General features: G+C 42.4%; 3 protein-coding genes across 6 annotated transcripts in view; 1 reads left to right on the top strand and 2 right to left on the bottom strand.

Moving 5' to 3' along the window:
• LOC138626076 (zinc transporter ZIP11-like) overlaps window positions 1–5,313 on the top strand; it is a 129,426-nt gene extending 124,113 nt beyond the window's left edge. For all 3 annotated transcript variants that reach the window (XM_069707509.1, XM_069707508.1, XM_069707507.1), the window contains 4 exons: window positions 1,815–1,884; window positions 3,755–3,853; window positions 3,984–4,142; window positions 4,446–5,313. In XM_069707509.1, the coding sequence (XP_069563610.1) occupies window positions 1,815–1,884; window positions 3,755–3,853; window positions 3,984–4,142; window positions 4,446–4,524 (407 nt within the window). In that variant the 3' untranslated portion in view covers window positions 4,525–5,313. The remainder of the gene's footprint in view (window positions 1–1,814; window positions 1,885–3,754; window positions 3,854–3,983; window positions 4,143–4,445) is intronic.
• A 762-nt stretch (window positions 5,314–6,075) lies between these two features.
• LOC138626079 (uncharacterized) lies at window positions 6,076–10,124 on the bottom strand. Its single transcript, XM_069707513.1, has 5 exons — window positions 10,100–10,124; window positions 8,669–8,827; window positions 8,056–8,326; window positions 7,736–7,858; window positions 6,076–6,952 (listed from the first exon to the last, which is right to left on the bottom strand). Exons 2-5 carry the CDS (start codon window positions 8,773–8,775, stop codon window positions 6,503–6,505), a joined length of 951 nt encoding a protein of 316 aa, XP_069563614.1. The 5' UTR covers window positions 8,776–8,827; window positions 10,100–10,124; the 3' UTR covers window positions 6,076–6,502.
• A 596-nt stretch (window positions 10,125–10,720) lies between these two features.
• Window positions 10,721–15,172, bottom strand: LOC138626080 (ankyrin repeat and SOCS box protein 12-like). Of its 2 annotated transcripts, none has more exons than XM_069707514.1 (3): window positions 15,110–15,172; window positions 13,649–14,416; window positions 10,721–12,594 (listed from the first exon to the last, which is right to left on the bottom strand). In XM_069707514.1, exons 2-3 carry the CDS (start codon window positions 14,409–14,411, stop codon window positions 12,443–12,445), a joined length of 915 nt encoding a protein of 304 aa, XP_069563615.1. In that variant the 5' UTR covers window positions 14,412–14,416; window positions 15,110–15,172; the 3' UTR covers window positions 10,721–12,442. The 2 variants fall into 2 exon arrangements, with proteins under 2 accessions (XP_069563615.1, XP_069563616.1); XM_069707515.1 differs by lacking the exon at window positions 15,110–15,172 and adding an exon at window positions 14,783–15,098.
• Between the last annotated feature and the right edge of the window lie 326 nt (window positions 15,173–15,498).

The following is a 15,498-nucleotide window of genomic DNA, read 5'->3' as shown; positions in this document are numbered from 1 at the left end:
CATGAGTTCGTGTTAACCGGCCCGAAGCTGCCGGTTAACATAGCAGCCAAACACAAACACACATTTGCCAAAATCTGCTGCCAAGCTCAATTGTTTTGATGGTCCATTGAATGTTTATGGTATTACCGGCTATTGAATAATAATACCAAGTGTATCTTGAGTCATATGTGATGACTTGAGCAGGTGGACATAGTGTGTGGTAAAGGGCGGGTCTTTGCACCAGAAAATGAAATTGCAGAGCAGAGGAAAATCACTGAAACACATTTCCTTTCGTAATTGGTTACCACCAGTCTTTCAAAGAGTAGTGAAATAGTATGAAGGTGACACTAGAAGATAAGCAATGACTATATTGTTGCATGAATTACCGCTGCGTGTTAGTCATGAAGTGTGTTTCCATGCAAAAAAAGCTCAAATTAACACGCTAACATGTCATATCTGAATATTAAAAGGATGGAACTACAATAGTGTAAGTGTAAGTGTAAGAATGTACCTTTGCTTTTGTGGTATGAAATGGAAACCAGCTGGCAGATCCAACTTCACACAAACACACACACACACACACACACACGCATCTCAAACGCATAAATGCACTTGCAGATGCATCACAGTCTGTGATCTTTTCTGTTGCTGTTTGGATAGGGTGCACTTTAAGTATACGTGGCAGGCATAACAAATGAGACAAGTGGAACATCAGAGGAGAGGGATGCTGGTCAGGGTGTGCAGAGCATCCAAAGAAGGAAAAGAGCTTATGCCGCTTCATAACGTATTCTCCCCCCCGAGTGAATTTGAGTTGTAGCTCAAAAAAGGCAAAAGATTCCTCCTTCCACTGGCGTCACCCACTTCGGAGTAGCTTCCAGTCTTTGTCGTGGCTGCATTTCCTTTTCTTAATTGCAGTTTCACACATATTCTGATGAAAATGTTGCTTGTTACTTTGGGGTGATTTGCAATTTTCCCAGTCTGGCGTCACGTTGGCAAGATGAACTTGCACTTGACTCGCGTATGTGCGGTTTTATTGACATTAAACAGCCCCATGATGGCGGTCTTCCCTGCTTTCTTTACAGCCCGTTGGTGGGAGGGGGGGGGGGATTTTAGAAAAGCTTCTGTCCTGCAGTGTTTACTTTTCAAAGTGAGAGCCAATCAAAATGTGGGACAACGACTCAAAGTTTGGGATGCGTGACAAGACATAAAATTCCCTGTTGTAACCGTCTAAGCAGATGCAGTTGTAGAAGCAGAAGCTTTTTGAAGTGTACGCCAACTACAATCTCAAACATCTCATCACCTCAGTAGTACCTCTCATCCCGGTATCATGACAAAGCGTGTAATTATTATTTATGTTCATTTTATTTGGTTTTTTGATGTATATAGACTGTGTGTGTGTGTGTGTGTGTGTGTGTGTGTGTGTGTGTGTGTGTGTAATGTTTTGCATATTGTGTGCACCTTTTTTATTTTCTACGCTGCTGCGACGACTAAATTTCCCCACTGTGGGATTAATAAAGTCTAAATCTAAACACACCTGTCCGGCCACAAGAAGATACTGTATCAGTGTCAGGTCTTGTCTCATGTCAACTTTTGCTTTCTCAGGGACTTGGACACCAGTCTCCAGGGTGAAAGTCTTCTGTTTGTTCCGTACATACAATCTCAATATCTCATTCTAACCATATTCATCTGCTCACTTATTTTTCAGTTTTCCAACATTTTCTTCTTTCTTCCATCCTTTTTCTTAAAGTGTTTTTTTTTTTCACGGCTTCCGAGAAGGCACAAAGAGGAGGAAATTGTATTAACTCTGTTCGATTGTGTATTTTCTCTATCTGCAGAGGGCTTGGCAGTAGGGGTTGGCTTTGGAGCTGTTGGAAAGACATCCTCTGCTACCTTTGAGAGTGCCAGGTAAGAACAATATCACGGCAAGCAGACATGCATCCAGAACACATCATTGTTTATCCAAAAGATCACCTTTATATGCAGGAAATTGATACCTAATTTCTCAATATACCTAATCTGTCAATTTGGGTATTAGATATGGAACAACAGTTTATATAGCATCAGAGCTGGAGGCAGAATAATGGATCCAATTTGGATTATCTGTTTACAAGAGCTGTGACTGGTTTTCCAAACTGGAAATGATTGGCAGTCATAACATTAAATAAAATGTTTTGTGTGTTCAAGGTTACCAAAAAAAGATTGTGCAGTTTTCCATCTGTGCACATTACCGTGCCGTGTTGCGTGCTGCTGACATCTAGTGGTTGAATCATGGTACTGTCGGTACTGGTGCAACTCCCTTGTAGACCTTTTAGACACAGCCCACTCTGGTGAACCAGCAGCTAATCATGCTCTCCCTATGGACCAGTTTGATAAAAGTTTGAAACATTATCATATCTTGAACAAAGAGAAACATGTTGCAAACAAGGGTGTCATTATAAAATACACTCCGCAATGTATAGTATAATTTATTTAGTATGAAGTACCAATAAAATACTCAAATAAACCAGGTGCAGTGATCATATTTTAGAGAAAATAGATAAAGAGATTTGCTATCCACTTGTTTGTTATACACTAAAAATGGTGTTACCAATGAAACTGGTCAAGTTCCACCAGCCGCCCCTCTGAGATGTATTCACGATCACAACCTTTGGCCTCGCTGAATGTCAAGAAGTCTCATGAATGTGTTTGATTTTAGCCATGTTATGACTCTAAATCAGAAAATCAGTTTGATGATAGGAATTCTACACTCAAAAATATAAATGCAACACTTGTTTTTGTTCCCATTTTTCATGGGTTGAAGTAAATGATCAAAGTTCAAATCGGTTATTTCAAATTTTGTTCACAAAATTGGTTAAAATTCCTATTAGTAAGCACATCATCTCTTCCATGACAAAACGTGTGCTTGAAAGAAGCTCTTGCGTCAAAAGTGATTCTATTTGTGTTGAGTGTAGATCATAAGTATTTATGGCGTTGGTACCCATATATAATGCTCTCACTGTTTAGAAATTCCAGCATTTGGGCCAAGAACTCTATTTTTTTCCCCTTTTTGCTCTGGTGGACGATCCAAAAATCTGAAACTATGTAAACAAGCCTGTGTCCCTAAAAACAGTTTTATTGAGTGGTTCAAATATAAGTGGATGCATTTATGTGTTGATTGATTATAGTTGGGCATTAACTCACCTGAATCATGATGGATAAACTAAACATGATCCCAGCTGGATGCATCATTTTCATTTCTATCTGTCATGTACTTTGAGGGCTGTGTCACAGATAGATGGATAGATAGAGGGGGAGGGAGGGAGGGAGGGAGGGAGGGTAGGGAGGGAGGGTGGATTGGTCGGTCGGTCGATAGATAGACTGAATTAAAGCAATCCATCCAGTATTTGTTATGGCAATCTATCTGGTTGGCTTTAGTTTAACAGACAGAATAGCTGTCTGCCGTCCTGTGTTGTGTTGTGTTGTATTGTGCTGACATCCTGTGGTTACATAATGATACTGCAGAGACAGCTCTTACAGAGGACATCACTTTGACTCAAAGAGGTGCAGACTGGAACCAGATTATGATTGTTTTTCCAATAATGTGCTTTGTCAGCTGTGTATCTCTGTCTCTATCCACCTTGAATATTCTGTAAAGTGGTCCTTTTTCAATTTAAAACCACCAGATTGAGTCTCTATAAGATCGCTGGACTTGTGTAAATACTCTCGGATCAAAGTCTTCTTTAAAAGCCCACATGAAGAGAAATGGTCTGACTGTTAATTGTTTGTGTTCCTTCAGAAATTTGGCCATCGGTATTGGCATCCAGAATTTCCCAGAAGGCTTGGCGGTGAGCCTGCCACTGCGCGGGTCAGGGTTCTCAACATGGACGGCCTTCTGGTAGGGAAAGACGTTTCTGTTCCAAAACGCTGTGACAGAGAGTGCTGTGATGATGCGACTGTTTGGACGGAGCACCCGTACCGTCCGTGTGCTTTGAGGGCTGTGTCACCCGTCGCCGTTCTCCCCTCAGGTACGGTCAGCTGAGCGGCATGGTGGAACCCCTCGCAGGGCTGCTGGGCGCCGCCGCCGTTGTTCTGGCAGAACCTCTGCTGCCGTACGCGCTGGCGTTTGCTGCCGGGGCGATGGTCTACGTGGTGGTGGACGACATCATCCCTGAGGCTCAAGTCAGGTGAGAGGGAAAAGACATTTCAATGGGGAGGGATCATCGGGAGTGGAAAACAGCCGATCGGAGTAGCGACAGTTTGACTTTTGGGCGGTTAGAGTCCGACGCTGAGAGGTCGCTTCGTAGAGCGATGTCCCAGATGGATGGAGTTAGTACAGGACCTTCACTCAGGTGGAAATAAACCATGACGCGAGGTTACAGATCTTCCTTATTGAACCTGTGAAAAAAAAAAGTCATTTTTATGAGATTTTAGAGTCTTTAGATATCCGTCTAATCTCCTGTTTCTGTCTCCCATTTCGCCGTCGCCAGCGGAAACGGGAAGCTCGCATCCTGGACCTCCATCCTGGGCTTCGTAGTGATGATGTCACTGGACGTGGGGCTGGGCTGAGGCCACCATGACGACCAGCAAACCCTCGGTGGCCGTGACGTCATCACAATGATGCTGACCTCAGTTTTTCAAAATGGGGACCAAATGAAGTGCTTTATTGTGAAACACTGTTTATCCATTTCGAATTGTTGCTACTTGAAGTTCATCAGCAATAACAGAAACTATTTTATACATGTCATGAGGATGGCTGTACTTGAACATGTGTTTTGAAACGTAGCTGAAGAGCAGCTGACACTTTTTTTTTTTTCAAATGTCAGATACCTAATTTATAAATATTTCATAATAATTCTTCTGATTCCAGCACTGGGGAATGTTTCGTTGAGCTATTTTTCATCAGTTATGAAAGTTAAATGAATGTTTTTTTTAGTTCAATGTCCTCATGATGCTGATACTTGAAGGCTGGTGTTTGATTTGGTCATTAATGGGCCTGATTAATAGGTGTCACTTCCTTTCATTCGACTTGTATCATCTGTCCGTGCTAAACAGCAATGTGATGACTATGTACTGAAATATCAAACTCCAAATGTGACCTCTTGACCAATTTGTTTACGTCTTCAGATCCATTTTAATATTCCTTCGCTTTATCTCCTTCTGGAACAAAACTACAACAAATGATTGAGTCTGTTTGCTTCTGAATGCAGGGCCTTCGTCTGGTTCGGGCACAGCCTGCCATCTACAGGTCAGTCTGAAGAGTCACGTGTTGCTGTCCATGTATAATGATTGAAATTAGTTCAACAGTGAATTCCATGTGTAGTATTTATATAATTAAATACCCAAATGATTCCTCCAGCTCTGACGTTTCTCTCCTCTGCATTTTCAATAGAGGTTAATCATTCAAATTCCTTTTCACCCTGCGGACGACCTGGACAACAGATCCTATAAAACCTGAAGTTAGTTAATATGGTGTTGTTATTTTTGTCCCCATTTTGGGAGTGAACGTTTTTTTTGGGTAATTTTAGGTCTTGAATTCCTGAAAACAAGGACGACAATCCCTGAGGTCTGCCCACAAGCCCGCCCCCCTTGCACTGAAACAGCCAATAGCAGGCCTGCAAAGGTGACCTGTCAGCAGTGGTGGGAAGTAACATTCCCTCAAGTGTAGTACTCGAGTACAATCGGGTACTTGTACTTCGATGTTACCTTGTACTTTCACTCCACTAAATTTCAGAGGGAAATATATTTGACTTTCTTCTCCACTTACAAGCTTTTAGAATCCAACACATTAAACCATTTGTGTCCAAACTGGTACAAGAAGGGCAACACGCGTAATCACAGTAAAATAATGCACAACTCCAGATGTGAATGCGAGCGTGAAGGACCAGCTGTCCAGGATGAAACCCCGCCTTCTCCCAAAGTGAGCTGGGATGGGCTCCAGCGGGGATAGATAACGGATGGATGTTTGCGAGTTCATTATCACGATCTTTGGCTTCACTGAATGTGAAGAAGTGTAATGAACGTGTTGGCTTTTAGCTCGGTATTTTATGACCCTCTATCAGAAAATCAGTTTGAGGATAGGAATTCTACCATTAAAGAATAAAAACACAACGCTTGAAGTAAAAGATCAAATATTAAATTGATTTCAAATTTTGTTCGCAAAATTGGTTAAAATTCATGTTAGTAAGCACTTTACCTTTGCTTTTTAGAGTGGTCTAGGTCTTTTACTTATTCTATTGAAAATGAGTGCAAAAACAAACAGCTCATATTGTTGTTGAGTGTAGATCATAAGTATTAATGACAATTAATGACTTATTGTGATGCTCTCACTGTTAAAAAAAAAAAAAAAAGTCCAGGATTTGTCAAATATTAGAAACCAGTGGATTAAGCGTCATTGGGCCTGTGTAAAACTGTAAATACTCTTGGATCAAAGTATTCTTTGAAAGCTCAGTCTTTACAAATGATTTAGTGGGAACCTTTTCCGATAATTCACCACAAGTTTTCTTTTCTCTCTCACTTATGGCTTCACAAGAGTAAATGAACGCTGTCAATTTCTGACATGAAACACGTCATTTTGTGTCACTAGGGTCGGAATATTTGCTTGTAAATCTGAAAAATAAGTCTTTGCCCAAGTAATCTGACGTTTGGTAAACATAACATCCACTACTGCACTTCCTCTCGTACAGTAGTTTTCCTTCAGTTGAAAACATGGAAGTTCATGCCGATTGTTTGTAATCCAACGGTACGCCACACAGCATTCAAGATAAATCCTGTTACTGTCTATATGAACAACAATAACAGTTTTGAGGTAGTCCTTGTATTTCCCCAGAAGAAGGTTAAGCTGTTGCTGGTAAATCCCCGCTGCTTGTGTGGCTCTGTTTCCAGTTGTCCCCTCCAGACGAGCCTGATGGATCAACATCTGGGTGTGGAAGGCAGCTCCGTTTACCCACTGCTTGAGAAACTGAGAGTTCATTTGTCCGTCCTGCAGCATGGTGTTCTGAGAGAAGCGTCACAGAATGAATACGCGTGATCATATATTTCCATTATCAGCCTGATATCACACCAAAGCATGTTAGTCCGCTCGAGCATACTGTTTCAGTGTCACGTGTGGCGAGTGCAGTCCGGCTTGTGTTGTGTTGTGTTGTGTTGTGTTGTGTTGTGGGTGGGCCGGCGGGCGTGGTGTCCTCGGGTTTCCGTCGTTTCCGTCATTTTCAGCCCTCCTTTTTCCACAACTCATCCAAATAGTCACTGTGTATTGATTTCGAATTTCACGAGAAAAGTTAAATGGGAGCTTGTGGAGCCGGTTCTTTTTGGAGCCAACCTCCAGCAGCACTCAGTGGTATTGCAGGCGCTTCCGCATCAGTCCCATTTTTCAGACACGGAAGTTACGTCCACTTTTATACACAGTTTTTGGGGGAGAATCAAATATAAACATGTATTTTTTTTTTAAAAGTAAAACAAGTAAGTTTTACACACAACGTAACGTATTTAACTTACTCAACGTAATATTATGTAACATGCTTATCTCAATCAAACTATGATCTTTTCCAAAGCTGAACTATGTGGGTTTGTTGCCTAAACCTAAAGCATCTTACTTTTCACGCTTAGCCAAGCAAAACGTGACACTGACACATTATCCTCTAGTGGACTGATGGTCGTATTACACGCTTTGATCTGATACCGGCCTTCATAGTATACATGTATACGGTAGTTCATATTCATGTACAAAATTTTTGATGATCCTTCAAATACAACTGCAAGAATTTGGCTGTTTTTGTACCTTCAGCCGTGTGAGCTGGAAACTAAGATCAGTCTCTATTTGCCGGGTCTCACTGAGTTGAAGCTGTTGGTTCCCCAAGTTGATCCGCAGCCGCTTCAAATACTCGTCCATCAGGTCACGCACCTCCACAGTTGAGTACATTTTGTGTTGGTCAAAAAGTTTTTGATTAACTTTTTTTTTTTTTTTTAATGTCAATACAAAAATTCTACATGAATTGAATGTTTCTCAAATCATTGGATCAGTTTGCTAAAAAAAATAAAATAAATTTAAATGACGACACAGAGCAACCTTTGTATCACCAGGAAAGCTCAAGGTCTCACCTCATTGGACTTCTGGTGTGCAAACACCCTCTCGAGCATTTCAGCAGTTCCCATGGTTGTTTTTTGAAAACCATGGGCAACTGTCTCCAAGACGAGAGAAATGACGAGAGCCCCCAGTCCCACAGCGCCGGGCACCATGCTGAGCTCACCCAGTGCAGCGCCCAGCTTTTCCACAGCACTCGCAGCTTGGCTCAAATCATCGTATATCACGCTGTCTCTATACTCGTTCAGCACTGCAGATGAGTTGAGTCCGGAGAATCTCTGCAGTGAACTGTGTGGAGATTTATATTTCTTTAGTTTAGCATTCAGCAAGTCACTTTGACTAGTGGCATACAAAAAAAATGAAGATGGACTTACGGCACAACACGCATGTTTTACACCGTTATTATTTGCGGAATTAAAAGACCTTTGGGGCTCTAAAACCATGTTTTAGCACGGCTAAAAAAATATGTCAGTGATACCAGGACTAATGTTACTAATCAAACACGTGAATTGGATCCAGTGGAATGGACCTAATTAGATAAAAGACAAATATTGGTTTTTACTTACCACACAGTAGGCTGAAGTCCATAAAACACATATATAGTTGCCTTTTGGCCGGGAACTTGCCTACCTGTCGATATCGATCCCGATCGCAGGCCAATGTTGCGAGTTGAACACTCCCCTGCTGTACTTGTCAAGTTCCACCATCTTCTCCTCTGGAGACAACGTCTGACCCATTTTAAGTTTGGTTCTTTTAATAGAAGCAATCAGAGCAAAAAGATGTTTCACACTGCAAAAAAGAAAAATAATGTTAGATTTAGATTTAAAATCTAGTTGGTCTTGTTTTTTCTTTCAGTGTGAATGGATCATCGAGTGCTTTCTCAAGCTGATTATTTGACTGAATTGAATTAAATGTCGCTTGTCTTTTTTTTTTTTTTCTTGATGAGCAACTTTGTCTTTATTTAACTTTAAACAAGGAACATTTCTGTACAACATCCACTTTACGAAGCTGTAGAAGCCGTATTTTAAGCACCATGTCAGGACGAGAACATCTCATTTCAAATTGTTCTGTGCTTGTCAAGATGTCAAATCTTCTGATCTGAACCAAGCGGCAACCAACAGTGACGTCACTCATTGGTTTGTGAACGGCAGTTATGAAGCCTCGAGTTCGGATTTTGGCCGGCGCCATCTTGGTAGCTACTTGGGGTTTGTAATAAGTGACCATATTTGGACGAGCCGGGGGGGGAAGCGAGCGCTGGATCTGAGTCAATCTGATTGGAAACCTGACGATATTACATTCTGCCTACCAAAAGCAGTAACCTGACTGTACCACAGGCCTGTCAATCAAACAGACACGCCCCCAGAAACACAGCTTTTTGAAGCTTATTTTCTAAAAATGACGGGATTATTTTCAGACGGACCGCCACAAAACTAATAAGAAGGAGCAACTTTAACTAACAAAACTTAAACAACTTGTGGAAAAAATGAGTTGACTTTTATGAGACCAGTTCAATGGGAGTCTATGGAGCCAGTGGCTTTTTGTAGCCAACCTTAAGGTGCAACCCGAATACTCTGTGGCATCGCACCTTAAGGCTCATCCATATCGACCTCATTCTTCAGACCCGAAAGCTACATTCACTTTCATAGACAGTCAATAATCTAAATATGAGATTAATGTTCCTGTTTTAAAAGTTATGGACGAGTCATTTTCACCGAAGCTGCAGGGGACACTTAGTTTATCATAAATATTCATCACAGTCCAGTCCAGTTAAATAATCTGTCTGATAGCACCTCTGAAGATCACTAATTAGCACATTATATCTAATTGGTTTTATTTGTACCAATAGTATGGGCTGTGATTTCTCATTGTTTCCCGTCTTAAACTGGCTTTTCATGTTTACTTGTCAGTGATCAGGGTGTTATTGGAGCCAGTGCCTTAATTGCCTTCCCCCTAAAGATTCCCTCCATTAAGGCTCAACTCTGAGTGAAATATGACTTGAAAATCTGCTGAATTAAGAGACTGGGAGCAGAAAATATTTATTTGTAAGAATTATGAACTCACCTAGCAAGACCAGGACTGTAAAAAAAAAAAATCATCCAGCAGCAACAGTGCAGTGATTTTCTTCTATCTGACCAAATGTAGGTACATTTGTCCCTTTTTATTCCTGTAAAGTCTTTAAAAGTTCAGTTTCCACCAATGAGGAGGGTTGTTGACATACTGAGATAAGAGAAGGTTTCAAGGACAGATGATGCAAACAGTCTGTTGCACATACTGGCATTTTTTTTGTGCGCTAATAATAAAGTATATTTCTTGCACTCATACACGAAGGTGGCCAAAGTATTTAAGTGCTTTACTTCTTACACCAACTGGAAAAATACTGCAGTACAAGTTAAAGTCCTGAATTCAGAACATAAGTAAAACTACGTAAGTATTATCAGCAAAATGTAGTTCAAAGTATCAAAAGTAAAAGTACACACTGTGCAGTAGATTCTCCCTGGCAGTGTTTTACTATATGATGTTTTTGGATTAATATTTCTGTTGCATTAATGTGTATGTTACTGTTGTAGTTATTTATGGTGGTCTTTATTTGAACTAATTTATGTAATGTTGATTAGTTTAATCTATAGTAATGCAAATCATGTAAACCCATATATATTTGAAAATAGACCAAAGACAACATGGTGAAACTGAGACGTTTTATTGTATTTGTAATTGCAGCAAAACATCTCGAGGCTGCTCGTCGAAGCATCGAGCATCCGGATATGTGCACCAAGTTTGGTTACATTTGGTTCACGCAGTTTTGATTTCTGAGCATTTATATATAATTGAAGTTACAGAAAAAAAATGTAAAATGTTTGGCAATGATTGACATATCAAAGTTCTTTTAATAACTTTGGATCTCGAAGGTCCAAAGACTATTTTGCCAAAGCTTTGGGACGATTGGCCCGACAGTTTAGGATGAGTCAGCAAAAGCAGGTTTTAGAGAACATTTTAAAAAAAAGTCACAAAAGTTGAATTTTTTAAAGCAGAAGATCATTGAAGCAAAGATGCAGATACATTCACAGATTACAATATTACAGAATAGAGATAATCACAAAAAATGTAAAGTTGATTGTTATAGCACCACCTAGAGGTCAATGTCTGTCATGTTTTGTGCTTGGGCAGTAGAGGGGGGGGATTTACAACTGAGCTGCTAAATTTTGGTAAAGTTTGGATTTACAGTTTTTGCTGCCCGAAGAAGAATAAAAAACAAAGACCGGCGGGTTCCTTGCAGCTGTGTTGAGGTTTATTCTTTTAAAGGAACTGAAATGTAGTGGAGTAAAATTAAAAGTTGACAGACATATAATCATGACTGTACAAATAAAAGCACAAATACTCCCCAAAAATACTTAAGTACTGTGACAAAGTATTGTCATATGACCCCACTGGCACTCCCTGTAAATAAAGCTGGATACAAATTAAACCAGCTCCGCCTGCAGCATCAACAACAACATGCTGCTGAAGCACTGACGCTATTAATCATCTAATGATGTCATACAAAATATGAAATGTCAGAGGAAACAAACCAGGGATTTCACTTCAATACATTAACTACATTTTGCTGCTGATACTATTGTACTTTTACAGAGGTTAGGTTTTTTTTATGCAGTAATTTGACTTGTAATGGAGTACTTTTACTCCGCTGTACTGGTACTTTCACTGAAGTAAAGGATGTGGAAGACTTCTTCCACCACCGGGTGTCAGAGCTTCTTCACATCAGGGATCACAACTTCTTTTCACGTTTGAAACCATTCATCTTTCATTGTATCTAAAGGTTGCATTTTTCAACAAATTAAAAGTGCAAAGCTCATAGAAGACGGTTCCCCTGAGGTATTTTTGACATTATGAATAAATTGCCATCGTGGATATTTCTCATAAAGGTCTTTAAATGAGTGACAGGATGTACCAGCGTGACCGTTTTCAGTATTTCACTTTCTATTATTCCTAAAATTGTCAAATTAAAGCCCCAAATTTGACCCCCGAGGGCCTTTAAACACACCGACCCCGATGTTGTTTTTGTACAAGTCGCAACACTCGTATGAAGAACTTATTGTGTTGGAATGCGTTTTAAGGAGAGCTATTTGGTTTTCACAGCTCTTCTGAAAGAGGCGACTAACTTGTGATGACCGTGTGACAAAGTTCAGCTCCAGCTTCCTTCATTGATCTCCCAGCAGCTCGTACTAATACAATAATAAACCACAAGTACACGCTGCTTCTTCACACATTTAATCTGTGACTCAACAGAACAGCACATCAACACACAGAAGCCATTAAAAAAAAAAAAAAAAAAAAAAAAAATAGGAGTCCACAAATAAACAGAAAGCTGCAGCGGAAATCAAAGTAAAATAACGGGAACCTCTGTAGCTACAGAACGAAGACTGGGACTGGTTTGTATTGCAAGAAGTTGATGAGACTTGTTGGCATCTCCAGCTGCTCGATACACTGGATCTTGTTGATCTTTATGAGGTATCTTCGCACAGCAAGTCGGCACTGGGAAGTCAAGGCTTTCGGGGTTCCTGGAGGCGACGGGGTGTAAAGAAAAAGAAAAACAGGTTATTTAATGTCAGCGCATTGTTTTCCTGAGATCCGTCTGAGGCCGTTTACAATGAAGGATGGATTTACAGGACTAACGTCACCACCAGGAGTTCCAGGTAGAAAACGAAAGCCGTAGATAAACAGGAGAAAAGAGTCGGCGGCGATGTTTTCAGGGTTTTTTTTTCGGAACTATTCGAGCGGGCAAAGTAACTCGTTTTGATGTCGACGACGAACTAATGTGCAGCGGCGGCAGAGAGGTGCGACATGAACACGACGACGTGATTTCATGATTCTGATCCAGGTGGTGCAGAAATATATTGTTGACAACGAAGAGGAGGGTAAGAAAATTGTGATTTGTGATTCGGTGACTCTCAAAAGCGGTCGTGTTTCGGGCTGCCGGGGAGAAACGTTCGCATCTATTCCTGACTCTTTTAGTTGAACGCAACGACGTAAACTAACCCGGGAGAGAAAAAAAAACAACACGTCACTCTGAACGCGTCGCCGGAGGTTCTCCGAAGAACTTTGAGCGTCTCTGCTGCCGATTCCTTCCAAGTCGCAAATGCGCACGATCGACTGGTCGCGAAAACACGTAACGGACGCCGATGTCGACGAAGAGACGTAACGCGGAATACTCTCTCATCAGACTTATTGCTTCCCTCCGTTCATGTGCAGCCGGGGCAGTCCCGTGACCTCGGTATTGTGGTGCGTATTGTATCACCGCTTTAATGCCGACATCCGACCTGAACACGGACCCAATCTGGGCGCGAAAAGAAATGGAAAGTGCTCGACGACGACAAAATTTGGTGTTAATTTGAAAATAAATCAACTCCGGCCATCGATAAACAGACTTGTATACGATCCTTCCCCGAACCCGCTCGGCACTAACAATTCATCTGACTGGAGCCTTATTGTACGCGCTTCCACTTCAGCCCCGCGCCACCCTCTCCGTTACAATTGGGCTGAAGCGGGGGAAACGTCCGGCGGCAGCGAGAGAAGGGAGCTGCCGCCGGACGTCGTCGTCGTCGTCGTCGTCACCTCTTTCCCGCAGAAGCAGCTCCACCGCCTCGTTCTGCTTCGTGGACTTCTCGATGATCAGCGTGGGGAGGTAGACGTTCGCGCCGAAGTCGATGAGGAGCTGGACGAACTCCACGCCGCAGCCGTGCCGGAGGCACATCTCCAGCACGGTCTTGGGCTGCTTGATAGAACTCAGCAGCTTGGCGTCCGTGCAGTTGTAGTCCGGGTCGGCCCCGTAGAGGAGCAGCAGCTTGAAACACTCCATGTGTCCGTAAACGGCCGCCAGGTACAGCGGCCCGCTCGACACCCGGGCGCTGGAGGTCCACAGTAAGACTTTGGAGCGGGAGTTCACCTCGGCGCCGTGCCGGAGCAGCTGCTTCAGGATCTCCGCGTCGCCCTCCCGGGCGGCGGTGAGGACGGGGGAGCAGTTGTTGGACGAGCTGCCGTCGGGGTTGGCGCCGGCTCTGAGGAGGGTTAAGACACAGTCCAGGTATTTCCCGCGAACGGCCGCGAACAGAGGCGTCTGCGCCTTCACGTCCACGCAGTCTACGAGGGCGCCGTGGGCGAGCAGGACCTGCAGGCAGCCGAGGTGGCCTTTGGACACGGCCGCGTGGAGAGGCGTGCCCGCGATGCCCCAGCCGCCTCTGCAGTTGATGACCTTCTTGTAGATTTCTTGGCAGAGCATCTCATCAAGGAGTCGGTCATTGTTTTGCAACACCGCCTGTCTGAGCTGCGAAATCTCACACGTACTTCGCTCTTCTTCAGTGGTCCGTAGTCGGAGCATGGAACCTGCTGGACAACAGAGAACATTACAGACAAACACAACAACAATCAATGGTTTGTTTGTTTGTTTGTTTGTTTGTTGTTAACAGACCCCACATTTGCTTTGTTTCTAACGTGGGCCTTTGCTGCTCTACAGCAACACAACCCGCGCAGTAATATATCCACACGGGAAAGGCTGGTCCCTTTCCACACCAACTGGACTCCTACACCAAACTCCATTCAAAATATGTACAATTTTATGTTCAATAAGTTATCTGCTTCGACAGAAAACCGAATCGGCCCAACCCTGGCTCGCTTGTGATCGGTGACAGAGTTCCGGGAAATTCGGCTGACGAATAATCAATCAAATGTTCACGTGATTGATTGAGTGACCTTTGAACTGTCATCTCGTGCCGTCGCGTTGACCTGCAGGCTGAATGAAGGCGCAGCGCGAAATATGTCGATGCGTCGTGGGCGCGTCGCACGGACGTTTCCTCACATTACTGCAGCGACCCATCGATCTCCACGTAACATACGACGTCGTGCATCAGAGATAATACGCGGACGAGAGCAACTTTGCAGCTTCAACAACCGTCGAAATGTCGAGTTGTTTTTTATACTCCCAAATTTCGCGTTGCAGCAGAAACGTTTCCATGTTTTTAAAAGAGTTGTTTCAGCGAAAATACGCCACTCCGTTATGTTTTCTCCGTTTCACTTTACCTGAGATGTGTCACAATCAGCTGCCTCATTCTTCTTCTTCTTCTTCTTCTACTTCCCGTTTCCTTCTTCCTCGGCGTTGTTTTGCGTGAAGGAGCTTTGCCGCCCTCTACCGCTCCGGAAACTGCTGCAGCGAATTGTGCCACTGGAACATCTGTCGACCTTCACGGTGTTCAATTGGTCAAATTTGGTGAAATTGTCGAACAGCAATAACGACAACAAAACACTTTTGTAAATTGTCAACTTAAATGTGCGTTGTAAAGTTATAAAACAACATCAAAATATGATCAAAGCTCCGGTTTTTAAGATTAAAATAATGAATACATTCGAAACATTGAAATCACAATATTTGAACAAATTGTGTAAAATATAGAAATAAATAACTAAACTGT

Source organism: Brachyistius frenatus, unplaced genomic scaffold, assembly GCF_029030835.1.
Source record: "Brachyistius frenatus isolate BFR_SWC_R1_liver_20210118 unplaced genomic scaffold, ASM2903083v1 Contig_69, whole genome shotgun sequence".
Classification (NCBI taxonomy): Eukaryota; Metazoa; Chordata; class Actinopteri; family Embiotocidae; genus Brachyistius; species Brachyistius frenatus.
The sequence above is the reverse complement of the archived record's forward strand: the minus strand, read 5'-3'. Positions and strand labels throughout refer to the sequence as shown.

Bases quoted from the DNA above. Each gene is read 5' to 3' on its own strand.
- LOC138626080 (XM_069707514.1), bottom strand. From the start codon at position 14,411: ATGCTCCGACTACGGACCACTGAAGAAGAGCGAAGTACGTGTGAGATT. The intron at 12,595-13,648 runs GTGACGACGACG...CGTCGCCTCCAG, and splicing joins GCTGCTTCTGCGGGAAAGAG to GAACCCCGAAAGCCTTGACT.
- LOC138626079 (XM_069707513.1), bottom strand. From the start codon at position 8,775: ATGGGTCAGACGTTGTCTCCAGAGGAGAAGATGGTGGAACTTGACAAG. The intron at 7,859-8,055 runs GTGAGACCTTGA...TCAACTGTGGAG, and splicing joins CACACCAGAAGTCCAATGAG to GTGCGTGACCTGATGGACGA. The intron at 6,953-7,735 runs GTACAAAAACAG...CGCTTCTCTCAG, and splicing joins TCCAGCTCACACGGCTGAAG to AACACCATGCTGCAGGACGG.